Source organism: Amblyraja radiata, chromosome 34 (assembly GCF_010909765.2).
Source record: "Amblyraja radiata isolate CabotCenter1 chromosome 34, sAmbRad1.1.pri, whole genome shotgun sequence".
Lineage (NCBI taxonomy): Eukaryota > Metazoa > Chordata > Chondrichthyes > Rajiformes > Rajidae > Amblyraja > Amblyraja radiata.
Genome location: NC_045989.1, coordinates 9,874,036 through 9,894,072, shown reverse-complemented (window position 1 = coordinate 9,894,072; position 20,037 = coordinate 9,874,036). Strand labels below are relative to the sequence as shown.

The 20,037-nt window shown below is 46.6% G+C and overlaps 1 protein-coding gene across 1 annotated transcript in view; it reads right to left on the bottom strand.

Moving 5' to 3' along the window:
* itga11 (integrin subunit alpha 11) overlaps positions 1-18,689 on the bottom strand; it is a 132,810-nt gene extending 114,121 nt beyond the window's left edge. Inside the window, exon 1 of the mRNA XM_033050054.1 lies at positions 18,331-18,689. Within this exon, the coding sequence (XP_032905945.1) occupies positions 18,331-18,382 (52 nt within the window). The 5' untranslated portion in view covers positions 18,383-18,689. The remainder of the gene's footprint in view (positions 1-18,330) is intronic.
* Between the last annotated feature and the right edge of the window lie 1,348 nt (positions 18,690-20,037).

The window sequence follows — 20,037 nt, the reverse complement described above, 5'->3', positions numbered from 1 at the left end:
CAGCAGGATGTTGACAGGAAGTAGAAGGTAGACAAAAATGCCTTTAGATGTGGCCCTTGTGGCTAAAGGTATCAGGGGGTATGGAGAGAAGGCAGGTACTGAGTTGAATGATCAGCCATGATCATATTGAATGGCGGTGCCGGCTCGAAGGGCCGAATGACCTACTCTTGCACCTATTTTCTATGTTTCTATGCTGGAGAAACTCAGCGGGTGAGGCAGCATCTATGGAGCGAAGGAACAGGTGACGTTTTGGGTCGAGACCCTTCTTAAGTAGAAGGTTGCCACAAGGCTAAAGACTTTGGCAACTGGTTGGGATCAAATTCTAGGTTCTATGAAGTCTTTTGCTGCTGTAGAAATGTATCCCCCAATAACTTGAAACGCAGATGTCGATGGGAAAGCTGCACTTTAAAACCTGGAGTGCTTTAAATCCCTCTGCAACCTGAACACAATAATCCACTGACAGCTATTCGCAGACATCGAGGATTCTGAATGAGGGGAGATTGCTTATTGAGTGAAGGAGGCTCATCCAAGGAACAGAATATGTGAGGTAATGTTTGCCTGAGCTTCTCATCATTGGAAACTGAATCCATGACACTGGAATGAATATAGTTAACAGCACCTCACTTTCGGCAGTATGAGCATTGATGTCTCCAACTTCAAGTAACCCTTGCATCCCCTCTCTCTCCGTCTCTCCCCCACCCTAGTTGTTGCACTAGTTTCACTATCGTCTGGTTGAATTTCACTGTCTGTATAACTCGTTATCACCTCGCACAGACAACAATAGACCATTGTGGCTCCACCTCTCTTTGATCATCATTACCTTTAATTCATTTGTGTCTATATCACCGGCTGTATTCCTCGTTTCCCTTTCCCTGAATCTCTGTCTGAAGAAGGGTCTCAACCCCGAAACTTCACCTATTCATTTTCTGCCTGACCTGTCGAGATACTGCAGTTTTTTGTGTTGAAACCAGCATCTGCAGTTCCTTCCGACACATTTAATCACTTTCTTTGTCGTACAGCTATTTTTAAAAGCAAAAGTTTCATTAGAATAGCGCTGGACAATTACTTTGGGTCATCAATGACTCACCATCTCCTCTTGTAATCACTAGATAGCACCCTCCTCAGGTATAAGATCAGTATTTACACTCATCTCCCTCTGCCATTGTACTGGTACTTGGCTCCCTTTGAAGAGATGGACTTTCCTCCCATTAAACAATGGGGAGTCTGTAACTGCTGTCAACCGACATAATCACAGACTCCACAGTGTACCTGTTCCTTCAACAACCATCATCTTATATAAACCGAGGGACAGGTTGAACCCACTGCCTTTCCAAAGCTGAACTGCGTTGCCATCCCCAATTCAGGTCCTCCCCAGTTTACGAACACCAGACGTATGTGTAGCCTGTACGTACTGTATGTACAAGCGAGGGTTTGGGAGACTGGTGAGCAGAACTGTTGGTTGCTGTGGAAATACAGGCACCGTCTGCCGTGTAGGAACTCAGTTTGCGGCTGATTGCCGACTTGTGAACTGTCCACGTTACAATCAAGTCTCAGGAACAGAACCCTGCCGTAAACTAACAACTACCGATTTACTCTTCATGCCAAATGGCATACGATCATATGGCCACAAGGCACAGGAGCAGAATTAGGCCATTCAGCCCATCAATTCTGTTCTGCCATTCAATCATGGCTGATCTACCTTTCCCTCTCAACTCCATTCTCCTGCCTTCTGGACAAGTTGGGAGGAAAGGCCTGTTTCCATGTTGTATGACTCTATGACACTTGGCCCACAGCCTTCTCTGCCATGATGTTTCAAGTGCTCAGCTAAACATGTTTCACATGCTGTGAGAGTACCTGGCTCCACCACCCTCCCAGCAGTTCTCTTTGCAGTTCGTTCATTTCCCATCCAGAAAACCTTGGTCCCTTTCCCACCTTGATCGCTGATATTTGGTTACTGATTCCTCAACACTCAACGCCTTAAAGCAGAGCTATTGGCCTGTTGGCAAACATGGCTTGGATCGCAGCTATTTCCCTTGGAACCAGAAGGTTATGGGTTCATATCCCATCTTTCAAGCCAGCACAAGGGAAATGCTGCCTTGCCAGTGGTGCTGCCTTCTGGAAGAGACCGTCAGCTGAGGACTTGCCAACTCTCACAGGAGGACGCAAACAATTCCAAAGTTGTATCACAAGAAGTTAAGCCAAGATGTGCTGGTTAAAATTTATCTTTTATTGCTCATTAATAAAGTCGATTTTAACTGGTCATTCGCAAGCAGCGATGTAGCAAATTGGCTGTTCTGTACTACACTAAAGTGTAGTCACAGTTGTAAAGCTTTGATAGACTATAAAGCACTTTGAGATGTTCCGATAGGGATGTGCAAGGCACTGCAATAAACGCATGCCCATTCGTACAGTAACCAAGCACCATTCGTACAGCATCCGATGGATCCCCTGATAGACTTTGTAAAATCTTTCCAACCTCTTTGTGACCGAGCTGGACATCTTGCCAACACCACTTGCTCATTGTTTTGGGAACCAACATGTTCAATTCTCCGATACTAGGTGTTAATATGGCTGGTAGCCGTTTCCAGCATTCTGATGATAATGGCCACAATCCAGAACGAGAACATTGGACAAGTGACAAGCAGACCTTTGAAATTGTCACAAGGAATAGTTTGCTGAATGGTGGGACAGAGCGACAGAGGGGAATATTGGGAAGTCAAGTCACGTTGAGTTTATTGTCATATGCACAGTCTGGTGAGGAAAAGGTACAATGGAACACTTACTTGCAGCACCACTGCAGACACACAGGCAACACAAAAGCCTAAATTGCTCACGTTCTACAAGACAGTGAAAAGTAAAAGATTGTGCAAAAAAAAGACACTAGTAGAAGAATGCACAATTAGTAAACAAGACCATGGTGATGCACGAGAGGAGGTCTGGAGCATTCCTTTGACTTTTGACTTTAGTGATACAACACAGAAACAGGCCTGTCGGCCCACCGAGTCCACGCCAATCGCAATCATCCCGTACACTTACACATTACCTACACACTAGGGACAGTTTGCAACTTCACCAAAGCTGATTAATGTACAAACCTGTATGTCTTTGGAATGTGGGGGGATCCGGAACACCCAGAGAAAACCCACGCAGTCACAGGAATAACATACAATGTATGTACAATATTCGTAGTTAGAATTGAACCTGGGTCTCTGGCGCTGTAAGACAGCTGCTCTACCGCTATGCAACTATGCTGCCGTTTGTCGCGGTAGGATTTGGGTTGTGGACCTGGCATGCATTTCTCTGCATTCATTGCGATGGCCAAAGGAGAAAGGGTGGAATAGGAGCTATACATTTACAGGCTGCAGTTCTCCAGCTTAAAGCTTAAAGGAATGCAAGCTTATTCAGTTGGCAAGCCTGCACCGTTGCTTAAAGAAATCCTACCATCCATCCATCTCCTGGCTTCCTGCCGTCCCCTCTCTTCCATTAAGAAGCTGTCAGTTCAGTTAAAGAGAAAAGATGGCTTGTGTGAAAGCTGATTCCTTCGTGCCTCAATGGTCTGCTTGTTGATCCGACCTGACAGGGTTAAGGGAAAGCAATTTCCTCGTTCCTTTTGGGAGAGAGGCAGCCAGATTGCCACAAATGTGCCGAGTTAACTGAAGTAGTGACTTGGTGGCTGGAGTCTGGCCAAATAGACAGCACTCCAATCCAAATCTAAACTAGAAAAAACAAATCTCCATTCCACACTGCAGTACCTTGCCAACCTTACTGAATTGCACAGTGCGATCACTTTACTGAAGTCAGGTCAATCATCTCCCTGGCTCTCCTGTTTCCCTCATTCAATCAGTTGATTATATTTCCCTTTCTTCTTTGTGCATTCCAAATCCATTTTTGCATTATTTCCCCCTCGTTGTGAAAGCATTTAGCCAATGTCTGTGTGGTTGCCACAGGTAATGGGATAACTTACCGCGATGATTATTCATCCTAGCTCCCTCTGAGGTAACGTTGGTCTCTCAGAGTCAGTATCTGATTCCATCACATCAGGCCGGGTCTGTATTATGCAGAATTAGCTTTTCCTCGCACCAGTTCTTCCACCAGATACTGCTCTTCAGCCCCAAACTTTGAAGTTGGTTTCGAGTTTAGAGATACAGTGCGGAAACAGGGTCTTCGGCCCACCGAGTCCACGCCCTACCTGTAATCACCCCATACACTAGTTCCATCCAACACACTAGGGACAATTTTACAGAAGCCAATTAACCTACAAACCCGCACATCTTTGAACTGTGGGAGAAAACCAGAGCACTTGGAAAAAACCTACGTGCTCACAGGGAGAATGTACAAACCCCGTACAGACAGCACCCGTAATCAGGATCGAACCCGGGTCTCTGGTGCTGTGAAGTAGCAACTCTACCGCTGTTCTATTGTGCTGCCCTAGAAGCACCAGAAACTTAAGTAGATTGAGAGGAAAAGGCAACGATTGAAAGGAGGAAGCACCAGAGAGCATTGAGTTCAGATCCCTGGCAAAAAAAAAAAGAACCAGCATAAACTGAAGAAGGGTTTCGGCCCGAAACGTCGCCTATTTCCTTCGCTCCATAGATGCTGCTGCACCCGCTGAGTTTCTCCAGCAATTTTGTGTACCTTCGATCTTCCAGCATCTGCAGTTCCTTCTTAAACACAAAGGGAAACCACTTCGCCACATTGCCTGAAAGCACCATGAACTGATTCAATAGTGAAGAACACTGGATCAATATTTGGAAAGGAAGATTACAATGTCAGGAGTTGGAAAGAGACTGACTGTATTGAGAGGATTGGTCTTGTCACAAAGGGCTGTGGCCTCTTTCCTCTTTGCATTGGTCCATGCTTTCATGGGACCTTGGACAACCAATGCCAAATGAAGGGCAGTTGTGGCCATGAGGAATTGGCACACCACACAGAGATGCACAAGGCTTGCGGCAATTGCACTAGATTTCCTACTCTTCCAGTTATCATAAATGTTGACATTTTTAGCAATGCACTGATTAGAGACACATAGTGAATTAATACCAAGAAGCTGTCATAGACTGAGTGGGAAGATTAACAGCTGAGTATTCAAAGAATTTTAAACCAAATCAAATAGAGCGTTAGGGAGGAATTAAATCACATTTACAACACTCAAATGATAAATCAAAAAACTCTCAATCAAACTATCATATTCCTAGGACTTAGAATCCATTCTGGTTTGCTGCTGGCTAATTATCAGCTCCTGAAGTGGCTATTAATTAATTTCTGAGGACACTGACGAGTTTGATCAATGGAGAGAAATGATGCCATGTATCTTAGCCACACCGGCACATGTACATACATGCGTACGCACACACGCACATGTGCACGCACACACGCGCGCACATGTGCACGCACACACAAATAAGCAGACACAGATATACCTGGGGAAACACAAAGAGACACACACAAAATTGAAGACAAACATACAGATTCATATTTCGTAACAGAAACAGATATTGAAAGTCACACACACATACACACACACACACACACACACACACACACACACACACACACACACACACACACACACACACACACACACACACACACACACACACACGGAGATAGTGAGAGACAAAAGACACAATTATGAAAAAAGTGATATAAAAAGACACACACGGTGAGAGCAAGATGCACAGATACACAGGGAAACCAGTAGCTCATGCACATTCACACTGTCACCCACACACAGGCTCAGAGAGGCGCACATGGAAAACTGAGGTGTACATGTGCGCACCCACACAAAACCGCACACCTACGCACGCATGCACACACGCGTTCATACAGAAAAATACACACACGTGCACGCAGACACGCGCGCTCACACACACAAATACACACACGCGCATGCGCACAGAAACACACATGCACACACTAGTGCACACGAAATAACATGCACACAAAAACACACATACTCTGTTGTTAAAATCAGATTGCCATCCCATTTTGCCACCATGCTGTACGGTTTGAAAGTATGAACTATGTAGGATGGGCAAGAGAATACAGTCCACTCACCTACATATTAAATAACAAGAGCCAGTGGCACAAGGTCACACAATAATAATAATAATACATTTTATTTAATGGCATCTTTCAAGACAAAGGTCACCTTACATCACATAATATCAGTAATAAACATACAATAAGCAACAAAGCATCAGTAATTAAAAATTCAACAATAAAACATACAAAAAGCAACGAGTTGAGATTGATATAAAATAAGATGCAGTTGTTGCGGTTTTTAAAATGAGTAAGCTAGTTTAAAAAGATGGGTTTTAAGAGCGGTTTTGAGTTCAGTCATGGAGTCCAGTACGCGGATGTGGGGGGTAGTGAATTCCAAAGTTTAGGTGCAGCGCGGGAGAAGGCCCTGGCACCCATGGTGCTGAGGTTGATGGGTGGTAGTGCCAGTACACCTGCTGATGAAGGCCACAGGGAGCGGGAGGGGGTGTAATTCTGAAGGAGGTCTGTGGTGATAAACTGGGGAAAGCTTATGATGAGCGGAGTTTGTCTGGTTACATCCAGGAGAGAAAGAATGAGAAGGAAAGAACAGCGTGCCGTTTTCCAGTGTATTTTGTGTTTGGTTTAGCTTAGTTTGGAGATACAGGCCGGGAACAACCCCTTTGCCCCACTGAGTCCACGCCAACCAATGATCCCTGTACACTAGCACTATTCTACACACTAGGGACAATTTATAATTTTACCGCAGCCAATTAACCTACAAACCTGTACGTCTATGGAGTGTGGGAGGAAACCGGAGCATCCAGTGAAAACCCACACAGGCACACGGAGAACGTAACACTCTGTGCCAAAGATCCTATAGTGGAGCAAGATAGGCCACTCCTTCTAAATGCAATGGGCTGACGTGTAGTACGAACGTGGGCCTTTTTTTCATCCATTTCAGTAATAATAATAATAATGGATGGGATTTATATAGTGCTTTTCTAATACTCAAGGCGCTTTACATCGCATTATTCATTCACTCCTCAGTCACACTCGGTGGTGGTAAGCTACTTCTGTAGCCACAGCTGCCCTGGGGCAGACTGATGGAAGCGTGGCTGCCAATCTGCGCCTACGGCACCTCTGACCACCACCAATCACTCACACACATTCACACACAGGCAAAGGTGGGTGAAGTGTCTTGCCCAAGGACACAACGACAGTATGCACTCCAAGCGGGATTCGAACCGGCTACCTTCCGGTTGCCAGCCGAACACTTTCTTTTTCGTCGAGTGGGCTATCTTGCTCGCTATAGGATCTCTGCTCTGTACAGGTAGCACCCGCAGTCAGGATCAAACCTGGGCCTCTGATGCTGTAAGGCATCAACTCTACCGCAGTACCACTGTGCTGCCACCATGCCCTGGCACAATGTAGCTTCTTTACAAACCAGAAAGTGATCTTGAACTGTACTCATCGTTACAATGTAGGAAATGTGGCAGCCTGTTTGTGCACAGCAAGATCCCAACAGAGAAACCTGTTAATGACTAATTAACCCGATTTGGCACTGTCATCTGGGGGATAAATAATGGAAATCTCATCATCACCTCAGGATAATGGCATGTCTTTGGTAAGGTAGGTGTGCGATGATTTGGAAAGAAGGCATTCCCAACAGGAAACCAGCACCTGCAGTTTCTATTCCTATATTCAAAACAGTACAAACATGTCACACTCTCAGCACTAAATGCAGTCAGTGTGGATTTTAGTACTGGTATTGATTTGTTATTGTCATCTTATACCAAGTTACAAGTCAAAACTTACATTTGGATACACTCACTGTAACTTGGTATACGTGACATTAATAGAAGAAAGGTCCAGCACTATTTTTTAAATTTTTGTTCAAAATTCCAGCAAATGTGTCTTTTAGACAAATTTCAGGCATTAATACGACAACATGCAAACTCCACACAGAGGTCCAAAGGTCAGGATAGAACCCAATTATCTGGGAGTAACAATTCCACAGTGGCATCTGAACAAGGGTAGACACAAAATGCTGGAGCAACTCAGCGGGACAGGCAGCATCTCTAGAGAGATGGAATGGGTGAAGAAGGGTCTCGACCTGAAACGTCACCCATTCCTTCTCTCCAGAGATGCTGCCTGCCCCGCTGAGTTACTCCAGCATTTTGTGTCTATCTTCGATTTAAACCGGCATCTGCATTTCTTTCCGACACATTTTATCTGAATAAAGGTGGTGGGTGCATGGAATGAGCTGCCAGAGGAGGTAGTTGAGGCAGGGATTATAGATAGGAAAAGTGGATAGGACAGGTTTAGAGGGATATGGGCAAATGCAGGCAGGTGGGACTAGCGTAGATGGGGGATGTTGTTTGATGTGGGCAAGCTGGGCCTGTTTCCATTTTGTGTGACTCTATCTGCAGTTCCTTGTGCCTCCCATTGTAGATTAGCATCTTGTAAGTTGTCGGAGCTTGCTGTACATAAACTAGTTGGGCTGCAATGTTTCCTGAAACTGCAATGACAGCTGCACTTCAAATGTATTCTGTTGTTTAGTTTCAGGCCAGTTTATCGTAAGACACAGCAGGGTACGATGCAATTCCTAGTTCGCATTAAACTCAGAGTAAACAATCGATACAATGTGTGCAACAACAAATAGAAAGCAGACAGAATCAAGTTCACCTCTTTGTGAGGCAAGAAAAGGCAAACTCAATCAGGCCCTCTTGCTTCCAAAGATATACACAAGGTGCTGGAGTAACTCAGCGGGTCAGGCAGCATCTCTGGAGAAAAAGGATGGGTGATGTTTCGGGTTGGGATCCCTATTCAGACTGAAAGTAGAGGCGAGGGAACTGGAGGTACGAAAAGGCCGGGACAAAGCAGGGCCAGCAAAAGACGACCAAGGAGAGGTGGAGCCCATAATGGCCCATTGTTGTCTGGAAAAGAGGTGATAACGAAGGGATACAAGGATGCGAATAGTGGATCTAGTAGGACAAGTAGGGTGGGGAAGGGCATGGAGGGAGGGAATGTAGGGATCACTTGAAATTAGAGAATTCAACGTTCATACCACTGGGTTATAAGGTGCCCAAGCCAAATGTGAGGTGCCCGAGCAAAATTTGCCTGTGGATGAAAAATGGAGGAACAGGACCTCATGTTTTGGTCTATCTTCGGTATATATCAGCATCTTCCTACACCACTTACTTCCAAGGCTGCTATGAACGTTACAACAAATGTCAAAATTGGAATAAGATGTACCAAGCTGCCGACAGTACTTTTAGTTAATATCCGATCACAGTCCCTACACCACATCCCTTTCACATTAGACTATATAGTTTTAAATTTTTGCACAGCCAATTAAAGTCTCAATATAATTCATCCCCAGCATGCGAAGTGTTTATAGGCAAAAATTTCATCCCATTTGAACTCAGTTTAAAGAAAAATTCCACGACACAAAAACATTAAGCTAAACTAAACTAAACATCATTTCTGGGCAGTGTGCCTAAATCCAGAGGGGAGGGGGGAAGAAAGTGACCCACGAGTGTTCTCACCAACGCTTGTATTCAAAGAAACTTTGGATGTAACAAGTATCCCCAACCTTGACACCAAACTATCAGTTGCGATAACTCTAATAGATGAAAGGCATCTTAAAGGAAGATAGAAGAGTTTTGGTGGAGGTTGCTGGGCGGGGGGTGGTGAGGGTGGGCGGTGATTTACTTTATATCATTTGGAGAAACTGCATGGAAACAGGCCCTTCGGCCCACCAAGTCTGTACCGACCAGCGATCACCCCGTACACTAACACTAACCTACACACGAGGGACAATTTACAATTTTTATCGAAACAAATTGACGTACAAAGAGATTATGTCTAGAGGTTACCGAATTCCTTAGTATCACATGTGACAAGTCACAGTGAAATTCTTTACTTGCAAACCCAAGGTATGCAAATAGTCACCACATAAAGGACGCTGACAATGTTACAAGTATCCCACGCCAGGTCCACCTTTGTTCTCTCCCCGCCCCCTCCCTAGGGCAGACCCCCACATCGGGCCCTCCTTTGTTCTCTGCCCCCCCTCTCTCCCGACTGTTCACCCTCGCCAGGTCTTCCTTTATTCTCCCCCCCCCCCCCCACGGCAGTTCCCCCACGCCGGGTTCTCCTATGTTCATGAAGGCAACATTGGTTGTAATATGCTTCAGTCAACCCAACGTCGAGATCCAAGCCTCGGAGCCCAGACTTCCCTGCACATGACACCCAGGATTTCAGCTGGGCATCATTCCTCATGGTGAAGAGGCGTCGACCTGTTGCTCGGGAATATTGTAGATTGTCGGCATGGCAACCCTTGCACTAACACCTTGTACAAAATGTGTTCTGGGAAAATGCGAGTTTGACTGGAAGAGTCCGCACTGCGCCACAAGTGGGGGGGCCGTGAGCTTGTCAGATTAGTGACCCACAGTGGACCAGCCCTGGAGGTAGTTTCTCACATAGAACTTGGATAGACTCCAAATGTAGCATTCTGTTTACAGTGGCAGGCAGCCGAGTTACTCAATGCTCCTCAGTCTTCGAGAATTTACACAACGGACTGCTCTGAATTCCTACGTGTTTGTAGGGAGCAACCCGAGGGAGCGCACAACCAATGTGTAAACGCTTTCAGATGCAGCACACGCACCCAGTGCTTCACGAGCCGAGGAGGAGTGTGGACATTGGACCTTGTTGAGGGGCTGGTTAGAGGGAGTGCCGCTGGTTAGAGGCACCACTCGCGACCCCCCCCCCCCCCCCCCCACCACTCACCACTGGACACATCTACCTCCAGCTATGAATGGAGATGCTGAGGATCGGCAGGCAAGGGCTGGGAGTCAGCGGGGGTGCAGGGATCTCCTGGTGTGGACCGTGTGGCTGAGGCCACTGCTCTTTCTCAGGAGGATGTGATCCGAGGATCGATTGAACAAATAGAGTCTTACAGCGTTGAAGCAGACCCACCGGCCACACCGACCAACATGTCCCATCTACACCAGTCCCACCTGCGTGCGTTTGGCCCCTATTCCTCTAAATCTATCCTATCCATGTACCTGTGTGGACAAAAATGCTGGAGAAACTCAGCGGCTGCAGTAGCATCTATGGAACGAAAGATTCCCTTCACTCCATAGATGCTGCTGCCCCCGCTGAGTTTCTCCAGCATTTTTGTCTACCTTCGATTTTCCAGCATCTGCAGTTCCTTCTTAAACACTATCCTATTTCTTAAATGTACCTGCCTCTTCCTCTTCCAACTACCTCTATAAGATCTACCTCTATAATTACCGGCAGCTCGTTCCATTTACCCACCACCCTTTGTGTAAAGAAAGCTACCCCTCAGGTTCTTATTAAATCTTACCCCAACCCCCCCCCCCCCCCCCCACCCAATTCCCTCACTCTGGGCAAGAGACTTTGTATTTAGCCGATCAATTCCTCTCATGATTTTGTACACCTCTATAAGATCACCCCTCATCCTCCTGCGCTCCAAGGAATAGAGTCCCAGCCTGCTCAACCTCTCAGGTACACAAAATTGCTGGAGGAACTCAGCGGGTGCAGCAGCATCTATGGAGCGAAGGAAATAGGCGACGTTTCGGGCCGAAACCCTTCTGCTCAACCTCTCCCTATAGCTCAGACCCTCGAGTCCTGGCAGCATCCCTGTAAACCTTCTCTGCACCATTTCCAGATTGTCAACATCTTTTCTATAACATGGTGCCCAAAATCTGAGCACAATACTCTAAATGTCTTCACTCTGAGGGCTGATGGAACATGGAATGCTTGGCCATAAGCAGTCACGGCGTGGACCATTGCTTTGGGTGTGGCGACGTGACACTGTTGCAGCGGCCCCTTCAGCCTGTCTGTCTTTTTATTTTTTGTCTAGTTAAATGTAGTTCGTGTTTTTTTAATAGTGTTTTTAACTGTGTATATGGGGGGGGGGTGGGGGGGGAGGGGGAAACTTAAAAAAATCTCTTCCCTGCACGGGAGACCCGACCTTTTCCCTGTCGGGTCTCCATTGTCGTTGAGGCCTAGCACCGTGGAGCAGCCTCCAACCGGAACGACCTGGGGCCTCCAGTCGCGGAGCTGCGGACTTACCATCGTGGGGCTGGCCGGCCTCGGAGCGTGGGGAGCGGTGGTGGCGCGCTGCTGCGGCTCGACCCCGGAGCTCGGAGGCTCCAGCTGCAGCCGCAGGTCCGGTGGACTGGAACATCGGGAGCTCGCGGGTCCGGGCGAGAGAACGCTTTCCGGGGCTCCCGGACTTCTCCAGCCCGTGTCGGGGGGTTGGAACGACCCGGAGTGGGGCCGTACATCGCCCGGCGCGGCTTCAATGACCGCGGGACATTCCAGCGCCCGCCGGGGGCTCCAACTTCGTGACTTTTAGGCCTGGAGCGGGACCGTACATCGCCCGGCGCGGCCTAAAATGGCCGTGGAACTTACCATCGCCCGCCTGGGGCTTCAACATCGGGAGAAAAATGGTGCAGGGGAGAGAAAGACTTTGCCTTCCATCACAGTGAGGAGGAGATTCACTGTGATGGATGTTTGTGTAACTTGAATTGTGTGTGTGTCTTGTAGGAATTGTCTCTGGTTGTATGGCTGTGGAAACTAAGTTTCGCTTGAGCCTCACTGAGGTTCAAATGACATGTAATAAATATTCTATTCTATTCTATTCTATTCTATTCAGAGAGTCATTAAGCAAAGAAACCATCCCTTTAGATCAACTCGTTCATGCTGACCAAAATACCTTTCTACATTAATCCCATGTCCCTATATTTGGCCCATATCCCTCCAAACCTTTCCTATCCACGTATCTGTCCAAATGTCTTTTAAACATTGTAATTGTAATCTGCCTCAGCTCTATCCTCTGGCAGCTCGATCCATTCATGCATCACCCTCTCTGTGAAAAAACTCTCCCTCAGATCTCCTTTATATCTCACCTTAAAGTGATGCCCTCTAATTTTAGACTCCATCATCATCATCATCGCCGTTGAAAACATCAACGGGCACGGTGCCTTACAATGCTATGTACGACAGTGATCGCAACGTCTACTGAAGTTGGCTCGCTAGAAGCTCATCCGCCCTTTGACAGGTCTTGTTTTTGGTCCTGCTGGGTGTCCACAGCCCCCTCCTCACCTGGCAAACCAGGTGGGGGAGACGGTTTAGTCGCCGACTATCCGACCATGGAGCAGGTAGCACGGGATTACATGGTACCCATGGCGGGGGGAACTCCCCCCCGACCTGACCTGTGAGGTCCCCTACACTGGAAGAAATATGGTGACTATCCTATTCAGTTAATTTTGTTTGTGATAACACATGTCGACAAGTCTCTAAGAAGTCAGAAAACTAGATTGATGTACCGCAGTCAAAAGCGCTGCATATGTTGTCCACACTAAAAGCACTGATGCTATCTATGCCCCTCATAACTTTATTAAATTTCACAGGTCAGCCCTCAGCCTTCTATGCTCCAGGATAAATAGTCCCAGCCTGTTCACTCTCACTTGTAATGCAAGCACTCTAGTCCAGACAACATTCTATGAAGGCTAAAGGTAATGGGATCAAGTCTCAAGGCAGGGATGCAACAGATAGTTGTCACAGTGGCTCTGGTGTCGGATTGTTTTGGCAAAGGGCTGGCACTCACATAATGGATTGCATGCCCAGCTTCTGTACCATAAAAGCATTCGGAAGCAAACGGCTGATTCATTCCTTAATATGATTTAGAGAAATTAATCATACTACGCTAGGCAGCCTGAGCCAACATCAAGCCAAGCGCTGAACCACTGAAGTGTTTCGGGACTGGTTTGGCAAACACACCAGATCCTGTGACTCAACACAGACACAATTCCCCAGTGAATGAGGAATCTGATGGGTGATGTACGCAGAGACCATGATGGGGGTCTCAATACCACAACGTTTCCTCCAGAGCACAGCCACAGTGAGTGCCCCCGCGGACTGTCAAGGAACCGGCGGCAAAAGGGAAGATGGTCTCGTTGTACTGTCACATCCATGGACTATTATGGAATTAATTCATTTAAAGATGCAGAAGGACACCATTCAGCCCATCTTGTCTGTGCTAGTAGAAGCAAGTTTCAAAACAAATTGAGTTTGAATGTTGGCAGATAGTTTGTTACATCTCCTGATGTTCTGCTCTCACAAGGCAATAGCCACTTCAGCGTCAGAAGTTGATGGATTCACATCTCACAGAGCATAGAAGATTCATAAGTCATAAGAGCAGAATTAAGCCATTTGGCCCATCAAGTCTACTCCGTCATACAATCATGGCTAATATATCTTTCCCTCTCAACCCCATTCCTTTGCCTTCTCCCCATAACCCCTGACACCCATACTAGGAGATTGGATCCTCTCCACATCCAATCTATCCAGGCCTTTCACTATTCGACATAAGATAATCCAGGCAAATGGTCCTGCCTGGCACTGAGAGAGGTAGAGGAGCTGTAGAAACAAGGAACTGCAGAGGCTAGATTATACAAAAGGGCACAAAGTGCTGGAGTAACTCACCGGGTCAGGCAGCGTCTCTGGAGAACTGGATAGCTGACGTTTCAGATCGGGATGCGTCTGAAGAAGAGTCCCGACTTAAAAACATGACCTATCCATGTTCTCCAGGGATGCTGCCTGACCCACGGAGTCACTCCGCACTTCACAAGAAAAATGGTCATCATCTTCCTGCCACTATCCTCTGGTACATTCTATTTTTTAATGCATAAGCCTGTAGACTATCTGGCAAAAGTGGGCTTCACCTCATCATCACAGTGGTTATGTTTGGCTGAATTGTAACCGGAGTCCAAATTTTGGCTGATGGGGCTGAAAACTGTCACATCCAGGTTCAGGAACTGTTTCTTCCCAATAACCATCGAGCTATTAAACACTAAAACCTGCAAATAAGCTGTGAACTTCACAGACTTGGGGTTTTGTGGCTTTGTGTAGATGTGTGTGTGTGTGTGTGTGTGTGTGTGTGTGTGTGTGTGTGTGTGTGTGTGTGTGTGTGTGTGTGTGTGTGTGTGTGTGTGTGTGTGTGTGTGTGTGTATGTGTGGCTGTGTGCGTCTGTGTCTGTGTGCGTCTGTGTGCGTGTCTGTGTGACTCTGTGTGACTCTCTGTGTGACTGTCAGTGTGTACGTGCCTTTATACATACACTGAAAGTTATTATACTGTTTATAGAGTATTATGTTTACATAGTCAGTTGTGCTGGTGCAGCAAAAAAATCATTGTTCTGTCTGCGACATATGGCTATTAAAACACTCTTGACTATCTTTGGTGTGTGTGATCAAAGGATGACTTTAACAGCTGGAAACAGCAAAAGGCAGAGATAAAATGAGGCCAAACGCAGGCTGGGCGATCGTTTCGCTGAACACCTTCACTCAGTCCGCCTAGACCTACCTGATCTCCTGGTTGTTAAACACTTTAATTCTCCTTCCCATTCCCACATTGACCTTTCTGTCCTAGGTCTCCTCCATTGTCAGAGTAAGGCTAAACACAAATTGGAGGAACAGCTTCTCATCATTTGCTTGGGCAGCTTACAGCCCAGTGGTATAAATATTGATTTCCCACACTTCAGGTTGCCCCGGCATTCCCTCTCTCTCTCTCTCTCTCTCTCTCTCTCTATCCCTCCCCAGCCCAAGTCGCACCAGCTTCTCATTTTCACCCAACAAACAGTTAACAATGGCCTGTTTCCTATATCATCTTTACTTTTTTGCATATCTTTCATTCATTGTTCTTTATCTCTCTACATCATCGTCTATGTCTCTCGCTTCCCTTTTCCGTGACTTTCAGTCTGAAGAAGGGTCTTGACCTGAAACATCACCCATTCCTTCTCAACAGAGATGTTGCCTGTCCCGTTGAGTTACTCCAGCTTTTAGGGTTTGAGTTACTCCAGCTTTGAGTTACTCCAGCTTCGATAAAATGCGACCTTTATTATACGGCAAATGTTGCCTGGATTGTCAACATGTCAGGGATTTCAGTATATGCATAGTCCAATGTGGAGGTCCCTGTTCACCAAACGATATTGAGTGCTGAACATGGCTGCCACATGGAACCACTGACAGAGATCAGTTTTGCTGTGTTTCCCCAATGCTTATGCTGGGGATTTGGCCCTTAAATCCTGCAGCATGTTAAACCCAGCACAATATTCACAACCCCAATGATTTCAATGAAGATTACAGTAGTGCAAAGAAGAAGACAAGGGCGAGAAAAAGGTTATTGGTAAAATTATTTTGGATTGGCTTCATACTTACAATCAATTATGTATATGAAAGTATCATTTAGAGTTCTGCAGAACGTTGACAGTTGGCTAAGCTGGGAGTGGTTTGTTGTCACCTAGCATAAGTTTCAGCGGTGCTTTAAGATGTGGCTTCTGCAGTGCTCCATTGGAAGGTCCTGTCATCATCAGGCTTTGAACATTTTTTTTTAAACTGCTTCTAGATACTTCCCGCCCAGACTTGACGTGCCAAATGGTGGCCTTCTCCATCTTAAATTCCACGATAGGGGAATCAAACCGCTTTACCCAGGGTAGGGTGATCAAAACAGAGGACAACGGTTTACGGTGCGAGGGGAAGATTTAATACAAACCTGAGGGGCAACAATTACACTGGTGGGTGATGGGTATATGGAATGAACTGCCACAGGAGGCAGGTATAATGACAACATTTCCAAAGACATTTGGACAGGTACATGGATAGGAAAGATTCAGAGGGATATGGGCCAAATGTGGGATTAGTTTTGATGGGGATAAGACACAAAATGCTGAAGCAACTCAGCGGATCAGGCAGCGTCTCTAGAGAACAGGAATCGGTGACGTTTCAGGTCGGAACCCTTTTTCAGCCTGTTATAGATGGGACATCTTGGTCAGCATGGATGAGTTGGGCTGAAGGGCCTGTCTGACTATGACTCACTGTGACACTATAGCAGTCTATGGATGTGGTGATATAAGGTCATCTTCCATATTCTACTCTTCAAGCCAGCAAGGTAAGCTGTCTACCTGTAGACTGTGAAGGTTCAAATGTGAGTGAATAGGGGCAGGGGTGATGAGTTTGATGGGACCCCATCCTCCTCTTCCCAAACTCCTTGCAAACAACCTCAAACACATCTGATCACCCAATACAGCACAAGGGCTCTAGCATCCTGCTTCATCACTCTGAGACCTCAATAGAGGCTGAGAAAGCCACATTCTCACCACCAGCCCCAATAACGCCAAAGGCAAGCATGAAGCCCTGGCTACTATTCCATTGGAAGACCGAGATAGTGCCACCTTGTCAGAGAAGTTCCCGTTTGGACGCAACCGTAAACCAGCCAGCCCTCGTGAGCGTAACGCAAAGGATAATACGGTACACAAGTTTCCAGGCGAACAGTGAAACTTTACTTGGCTAATATTCATTTCTCTATTAATATTACCATTATACGTTATCGGGTTCAATATCACGTCACTGCACATTGGAGCTTATTCCACCCAAAATGGTTTCCGCGCTCCCCGCATAGCAACGGTGACATCACTTCAAAGCTACTCCACAGGCTGCGAAGTGCTTTGTGATGTCTCAAAATCCACGGTATAACTACAAGCAATTTTTTTTCTCTTCTGGGTTTGATCGAAAAGAATATAGCTAGTGTTCAATTTACAGAGTTTCACATGGTGTTTATGTAGCCACAGGAAACTAAAACACAGATTGAACAGTACTGGTTTTATAAGTTGTGATCAGTTTGGAAACCAAACACAAAAGCCGGGGACTGTTGCTTTAAAGAGGTCCAACTAAACCTCATATTTTAATAACATAACCCAACCTCCTGGAACTGTCTTCCAGTAGCCACATATACAAATGCCTGCAAAGTGACAGGAGACACCGCACAGTTTCTGGTGCCCCCCTTAACACAGCAAGCTAATTTGCTGAATTCAATTCTTATTCCACTTCAAAGTTGAAGTGAATAAACAGACAATTTTCAAGAGATAGAGAGAAGGGGAGGGAGTGAAGTGGAGAGAGAGAGAGAGAGAGACACACACACACACACGCAAAGGGTTTCACATTGTATAACTTCAAACACATCTTGAATGTTGATTTATACTTTCTCTTCATTTCCTCTTCATTGTATAACTTGGCCGTTCATTTCACTTTCCCTATAGGAACCCTGGTTAATCAGAACCTTGCGTCTGTCTGTGTGTGTGTGTGTGTCTCTGTCTCTCTCTCTCTCTCTCTCTCTCTCTCTCACTCTATCCACTAGCAATTCCTCATTCTTCAGCTGCATGACAAACCTATTATACTTACAAAGCAGTGAATTGGCAGAGAGACTGTGCCCCCCCTCTCCACCAGAGTGCCCTCCCCACAAAACTTCTCCCCATCTCTCACCTGGCAGCAGAGTTACGAGCCATCCAACAAAGACACATCTGTACAGATCCATGTGTGCAGGAATGCTCACCGTCCAAACGTCTGTGCAGTTGCTCTGTCACCGACCTATATTTGATGAGACTTCCCCCTCCCCTCCCCTCCCTCCCTCCCTCTCTCTCTCGCTCTCTCTCCCCCCCTCTGTCTCTCACTCTCTCAACTGCGAGCCACTGTCACAGGAGGTGGCAGGGAGAACTCCATGGGGAACAGCGTCTGGGAGCTGCCAGCCACACGTTTCCTCCGCTCACCCTGCTTCCCCTCCATCCAGCAGCAGCTCAGCATCTGCATTCAGCAGCAAGAGGCTGGGACTAACGAGGGAATGTATCAGGCACTTTCTGACTCCCTGCCTGCCCGTGATGTCAACGAGATGAAGAGGAGGGGAAACTAGACACTGCACTTACTCTCTGAAGGGATTAACTTCACCAGGCGTGGTTTATCTCATTGACACCCTCTAACATTGCCATTTGGAGGAAATCATTACAGCAGAAGGGATATCGTAAATATTAGCTGTAAATTGTTAAAGGCACACAGTCCTTTGATGCCAAAACATTAGCATTGTTGGAACTGGCAAAGTTGTACTGAGGAAACTTTCTCCACTAAAATTACATTTCTCCTCAAAGGGGCTCAGTATCTTATTTTGACGGAAGCTGTGCCTTTATATAGTTCAGGACTTCCAAAGTATTTTGTTGCTAATGAGGTCCTTTTGCGTGCAGTGGCAGTCGACGTGTGGGAACCCTGCCCAAAAGCTCCCGAAAGCAATCTGATAAAGTTCAGACTGTCTGCTCTGGTGACCGAGTGAAACACACAAAAAAAAAAGTGCTGGAAGAACTCAGCGGGTCAGGCAGCATCTGTGGAGGGAATGGACAGATGACGTTTCGGGTCGGGATCTTTTTCGCGTCTGAAGAAGCATCCCGTCCCGAAACATTAACTGTCCATTCCCTCCACGGATGTTGCCTGACCCGCTGAATTCCTCCAGCACTTTTTTTGTTCTTCTCAAGATTCCAGCATCTGCAGTTCCTTGCATCTCCCTGGTGAGTGAGTGGTTTTAGCCAGGGCACCAGGGAAAGCTCCAAAATAGTTCCATGTGATCTCTTCTGAGAGAACAAATAGGACCTCAGAAGAACAATCCTTCTGAAAGACACAGCACTACCAGAATTATGTAAATTTTTACAACAAAGAAGGTCATTTGGCTGGTGTTAGGAACATAGTCTAATCCCACCGACTGAGCCTGTTGCCCCATAGGATACAACTCTCCACATAAAACTTGTGTAAAAAGTGTAAGTGCCAATGGACAGTACAGCACCCACATGGCCACACAAATGTTTAGAGATACAGCACTGATACAGGCCCTTCGCCCATCGAATCCTCGCCAACCAGCGATCCCCGTACACTAGGACTATCCTACACCTAAAGGGCCTGTCCCACAAGCATGCGACTGCATGCGGCAAGCGCGACCAAACCAGAAGCAGTGGCCGCGCGGAGGTCGAGTGAGTGACATGAAGTTCGAGCGAAGTCCGCGGGAAGTTCGCACGTGACGCACGGCGTCGAGGCGGTGCGTACGGCGTCGAGGCGGCTGCGGGCCGGCAGGCTGTTGAACACGGTCAGTTTTTGAACACAGTCAGTTTTTCGGAGCCCCGCACGATGTCGGGACCAGCTCCACACAACTCCATA